The 6,405-nt window shown below is 38.9% G+C and overlaps 1 protein-coding gene across 1 annotated transcript; it reads left to right on the top strand.

The window, feature by feature from the left end:
* The first annotated feature begins 795 nt into the window (after nt 1-795).
* Nucleotides 796-5,659, top strand: LOC120629438. Its single transcript, XM_039898380.1, has 2 exons — nt 796-3,025; nt 3,688-5,659. Exons 1-2 carry the CDS (start codon nt 1,419-1,421, stop codon nt 5,657-5,659), a joined length of 3,579 nt encoding a protein of 1,192 aa, XP_039754314.1. The 5' UTR covers nt 796-1,418.
* The last annotated feature ends 746 nt before the right edge of the window (nt 5,660-6,405 follow it).

Genomic DNA, 6,405 nt, shown 5'->3' with positions numbered 1-6,405 from the left:
GTACACCGAGTGGAATAAACTAGTGTCATTGATTTTTCAGAAAATATATTTTGCTTTTTGTAACAAGCCCGAGTATTCAAAGAGTATTTCAAAATGTGGTTCTAAGAACTACTATTATTAAATCCATGGATAAAAACGTCACTGCTTTAACAATATACATACATATAGCAAGTTATTCTTGACGACCTCACTGGCGCAGTAGAGAGTGCTGTGGTTTATACGTGGGCGGTCCCGGGTTTGACCCAGGAGGGACTTAATATTTGTGACATTTTTCTGGTTTTGTCTGAACCGCACCGACAAAGGGATATGGCAATCGATTAAAGTATTTTTTTTTGATTTTTTTTTATACAGTGGGGTATCCTTCGTTCAAGACCTTGCATTTAAGATGCTAAAGTATTTCAAAATGAGGTTCAAAAAATTTTATTTACTATTCCATGTAGTTCTACACAAACGGAAAAAATATTATATTTCTGAGGACATTTTTGAACAAATGGTTATCCTCTGTAACAAAAGACTTCTGGACAGAAAAAAATAATCGAAGCAAAGTAGTAATGTTTTCTTAATTATTTATTATAATTTTGGGATAAAATAAGAAATACTTCATTCGAGTAAAATTACTTAAAAAAAAAAATATTATCTATTAGAAACACTCTAAATTAAGTTAAATAAAAATTTATTTTAAATAAGACGGAATTATTAAGTTGAGGTTATACCTCAATATTACACAGTGTAATAACATAATTTTTTATAATTAAATAAATGCCAATCAGTTTTAACACTACTGTAACAACCAAAGGCTACAATTCATTCCCAAATATACCGTTGGATGGCGTTAGTAGTCCATAATTGATTTTAAGATCACGCTATCGACTGTACAACTCCAAATGCATAAGACGTGGAGACTGTGAGAACCAATTGGCTACTTATAGTTCCTAAATATATCGCTGGATGGCGTTAGCAGTTGTTGATAGATTTTAAGATCGCGCTATCGACTGTACAACTCCAAATGTATAAGACCTTGTCTAACATTTAGTTTGTCATCGGATCACAGAATCAGATATTGCATTGACGGCGCTTCGGCTCTCAGCTGAACACCCTCGATCCTATCTGATAAGTACGGTTCTGTTAGTGCACATTGTGCCACGCGCGATTGCCTAACTACACCGCTCTCTCTGTACTTCTTTCTCTCTCTTGTCACGTGTACTCTCACTGTAACCAATAAAGTTATCTTCGTGAGACCACCGCTGTTTTCCTAAGTCTGAAACCCCGCAAGCCCTACTACAAGTGGCGCCCAACGGCAAAAATCTGCAACTCTGGACAACAAACGAAGACCTCAAGGCTCTCCGCCGCAGCCGAAATTTGTTGTCACACGGGCGTGTCGGAGTTCAACTGTACGTACGACCAAAACTTTAAAGAAGATGCCTTTATCGGAAGAACAATTTAAAACTCTACTGGAAGCAGTGGGCGGAGGTACCAAGAAAGGGTCTTTCGCAGCGTGCACTACCTTCTACGAAGGGGAAAGAGAGAGCAATGCTGTGGAGGCTTTCCTAGCTGCTGTTTCAGTCTACAAAGAAGTTGAAAGGATATCTGATGAAGATGCAATAACTGGTCTCCCTCTTGTCTTGAAGAAGGACGCAGCAACTTGGTGGCAAGGAGTCAAGGAAGGCATCACACAGTGGAGCGATTTCAAAAAGAGGCTCCGCCATGCTTTTGCTCCAAAGAAGCCGGCTTATATTATTTACCAAGAGCTCATTGGGGTAAAACAAGAGCATAATGAGCATACAGAGAAATTTATTGCTCAAAAACGTATGTTGTTAGCGCAGTTACCAAAACCGGAACACACAGAAGAACAACAGCTAGACATGATATTCGGACAACTTAAACTGTCCATTAAGGAGAAGGTGCCTAGAACATCAATTAAGACATTTGATGAATTATTGGACAAAGCTCGGGCAGTAGAAGAGGTTAGTAAGGATAGAGAATTCGTAAGAGCAGACAGAGATACGAACCTTAAGGAGAAGAAAGGTTTCATCAAAAGGGAACGGTGCAACTTTTGTAAGTTGATGGGCCACAAAACTGAAGAATGTCGCAAGAAATTAAAAGCAGAACAAAATTTACTCTCATCTAATTCATCGGCACATACACCAAAAAAGCCTATTGCAACCACGTCTTCTCAAGTCCCTTCACCTACAGCACCGAAATTTTCTTGTTACGGTTGCGGCACACCAGGCGTGGTACGCAGCAATTGCGAAACCTGCACGAAGCCGAAGCCAAAGGTACCGGACGAAGAGATTGGTTTTAATTCAGTCAACGTTCAAACAGACTCGCGATCTCGCCCTGTTATTTACATCGAGATCGAAGGCATTACAGGCACAGCATATATAGACACCTGTGCAAAGAGCAGTGTAGCATCATTTGAACTGTACTGTCGCTTAAAAAATAAAGGTTACCACTTTGAAAAAGCTAATGTATGGATAACACTGGCAGACGGCCATAGAAGAAAGCAAGACGTACTAACAGTCAAGGCTCTGGTAACTTTAGATGGACGGACAATTCCTACAACGTTCATTGTGTTGCCTAATTCCAGAGAGAACAAGACACTACTTGGGGTTGGGTTTATACAAGACGCCAGAATGCTATTAAATATGGCTCAATTTACGTACCAGTTTCTGGACGACCCATATATTGAGCATGAGTTATACAAGGAAGATTTCGCTGTCTTTAATCGCAGTATTCTAATGGATAACTTACACTCACCTGTTGTCGATAGCGAGCGAGCTTACTGTCCGCTAAGTAATATATCTGAAAGAAATTCAGATCTTACTTACCAAATAACGGAACCAGCAGCTACACCAACGGATAGTTCAATCCCTTACCGATTGCGACGTCTGGACTCGCCCGAAAAGAAAATAAAGACTTTTGATGGGTACTCACCACGATTTGCAGACGCAATGATGCGCGATGCCCAGATAAATGTGCATCGCATGTACGGCGAACTAGAACTGTCACCAGAATCAGCATCCTTGTTTCCAAACTCTTATACTAACATAGACTTTTGATTCACTCAAAAAAAAATATTATTAAACAATTTTATTCTTTAAATTGGATCAGAATGTTTTTTGTTTAAACTACTAGGTTTATGTAAGATTACAAAGAATTATGAAGAATTTAAGTTTAATAAAGTTAAAAATATTCTAATAATATTTTTATACCCACACATCCCAGAATATTATTAGAAAACCTTGATTATAATATGCATAATCATCACAGTAACCAATAGACATCTACTGCTAAACATAGGCCATAGAGATTATCAAATTCAAGAGAATGCCATTTGGCTTAAGAAATGCGCCAGCAACCTTTCAAAGGTTAATCGATGGCTTTAGAGCGGTTTTGCAAGACGTAAAAATGCTAGCGTACCTAGATGATATAATAATAATGTCGCCAACATTCGAATCACATTTGGGTGATTTAACCAAGGTGTTTGACCAGTTACGAAAATATAACTTGACAGTAAACATCATAAAATGTCGTTTCTGCTGCCCAACTGTGAAATATTTGGGTCATTTAATTACCAAAGAAGGTCTCACCATGGATCCATCAAAAACATCAGCAATAGTTAACATGCCAATTCCCAGTAATTTAAAGCACTTAACTTCCTTTTTTACAAACCTGTTCATGGTACAGAAGATTTATAGCGGGTTTTGCCAAAATAGCAGAGCCACTAACACGTCTTACAAAGAAAAATGCCCAGTGGGTATGGGGAATTGAGCAACAGGTGGCATATGATAAATTAAAAAAGCTTCTAACCTCAGCGCCTATACTTCGTCAGGCAGATGAAACAAAACCTTACCTTATAAAGACCGACGCAAGCAGCTACGCTATTGGCGCAGTCTTACTGCAGGGGGAGGGCGAAGATGAGCGGCCAGTGGAATATGCCAGTAGGCTGCTATCCCCTGCAGAAAGGAATTATAATACCACAGAAAGAGAAGCCCTAGCTGTAGTCTGGGCGGTATCAAAATTTCGAGGATATATCGAAAGCCTTCCAGTAACAGTAGTCACTGACCACCAAGCTTTGAGATGGTTAATGAATTTAAAATCACCAACAGGACGGCTGGCTCGGTGGGCATTACAATTACAATCTTACAACCTAACCATAAAATACAGCCCAGGAAAAACAAACGTTGTTGCAGATACACTTTCTCGCCCATCGTGTACAAAAGAAAACGAAAAAGATTGTGGAATATGCGTAGTAACGATAGATATGCCAAAGAAAGACCCAGCGAAAATAAGAGAAGAACAAATAAAGGATGAAAATATACAAAGAATAATAAAGTCCTTAGAAGATGAAGTAAATTTCGAGAATGCCAGGTACTGGAGTGAAAAGGGATACATAATGAACAATGGATTACTATATCGCAACAGTCCATCTGTAGATACAGAAGATGCACAACTGGTTGTTCCTCAACATGAATGGATGAATGTTGTTTCAATATATCACGATGATCCACTGGCAGGTCATGGTGGCAGTGAGAAGACATATAATAGAATATCAAAGAGGTACTTCTGGTCTGGCATGAGAAAATACATTGAAGGGTATGTTAAAAACTGTGTCCCATGCCAACGCTACAAACCAGCAAATTGGAAACCAGCTGGTCTCTTACAAACTACAACGATGAATCAGAGATTCGAAGTCCTAGCGTTTGACTTATTTGGCCCATTACCGCCGTCAAAGAAAAATAATACATGGATATTGGTTGTAGAAGATATAGCATCACGTTGGGTGGAACTATTTGCATTAGAAGCAGCAACGGCGGAAAATTGCGCTGCGACTCTAATCAACGAGATATTTTTAAGGTTTGGGGTTCCTAGAAGAATTTTGAGTGACAACGGTGCTCAATTTGTCAGCGCAGTTATGCAGCAAGTAGCATACTGTTTCAAAATTAAGCAATCATTCACGGCACTCTACCATCCTCAAGCGAATCCAGTTGAAAGGAAAAATCGAGATTTAAAAACACAGCTAGCGATACTTGTTGAAGGCGATCAACAGAACTGGTGTGAACAATTACCGAGCATTCGTTTTGCATTAAATACAGCCATATGTACTTCGACAAACTGTTCTCCAGCATATTTAACTTTTGGTAGAGAATTAAGAACCCCTCATGATAATTTAGAAGACTTCAGACAAATATTAATAACTGAGAATTTCATACCAGAAATAACGCCAAAAATTAAACTACTGGCTCAAACTATGACAAAAGCGAAGGAAGTTCAAGAAATGAAAGAAGAAACCAGGAAACTCTATGCAGATAGAGCTAGAAGAATGGCTCCCGAATATAAGGTTGGTGATTTAGTGCTAGTTAATACTCACCCAATCAGCAACGCAGCGAAAGGGTTCTCAGCAAAGTTTGCACCACGAAGAGACGGCCCATATGTTATATTAGGTCAACATGGCCCCAGTTCGTACCAACTAGCTACGAAAGAGGAACCAGATAAAAAAATTGGAATACACCACTCTTCAGCTCTCAAGTTATTTCATAAACCTGAAAATTCTATAGAATTACCACAACCAGTACAACCGATACGAAGAAGAGGACGACCTCGAAAGGAACAGACACAAATATTGAGAGCTCCTAGAGGACGAGGCAAACCAGAATAATCAGCTTAATACTGTCCTATTCGCCGGGACGTCTTCGAGGACAGAGGGGGAGGTTGTAACAACCAAAGGCTACAATTCATTCCCAAATATACCGTTGGATGGCGTTAGTAGTCCATAATTGATTTTAAGATCACGCTATCGACTGTACAACTCCAAATGCATAAGACGTGGAGACTGTGAGAACCAATTGGCTACTTATAGTTCCTAAATATATCGCTGGATGGCGTTAGCAGTTGTTGATAGATTTTAAGATCGCGCTATCGACTGTACAACTCCAAATGTATAAGACCTTGTCTAACATTTAGTTTGTCATCGGATCACAGAATCAGATATTGCATTGACGGCGCTTCGGCTCTCAGCTGAACACCCTCGATCCTATCTGATAAGTACGGTTCTGTTAGTGCACATTGTGCCACGCGCGATTGCCTAACTACACCGCTCTCTCTGTACTTCTTTCTCTCTCTTGTCACGTGTACTCTCACTGTAACCAATAAAGTTATCTTCGTGAGACCACCGCTGTTTTCCTAAGTCTGAAACCCCGCAAGCCCTACTACACTACTACTAAATATTTGTGAATTAGTATTTAAAGTAAGTATTTATTTAACTTATTTTCTAATGTTTCCGTTAAAAATTTAAAAAAAAATAATGAATTATGTTTAACGTAATTAAACATAATTCAACTGTTGTTTTTCAACTTGATTTTATTAATTTTTATGAACAAATTTGTAACGTACATGCAATTTAAC

The sequence above is a fragment of the Pararge aegeria genome, chromosome 14, assembly GCF_905163445.1.
Source record: "Pararge aegeria chromosome 14, ilParAegt1.1, whole genome shotgun sequence".
NCBI lineage: Eukaryota > Metazoa > Arthropoda > Insecta > Lepidoptera > Nymphalidae > Pararge > Pararge aegeria.
The sequence above is the reverse complement of the archived record's forward strand: the minus strand, read 5'-3'. Positions and strand labels throughout refer to the sequence as shown.

Coding starts and splice junctions, on each gene's coding strand:
- LOC120629438 (XM_039898380.1), top strand. CDS start 1,419: ATGCCTTTATCGGAAGAACAATTTAAAACTCTACTGGAAGCAGTGGGC. Junction 3,026..3,687: donor TCACCAGAATCAGCATCCTT/GTTTCCAAACTC, acceptor TTCATGGTACAG/AAGATTTATAGCGGGTTTTG.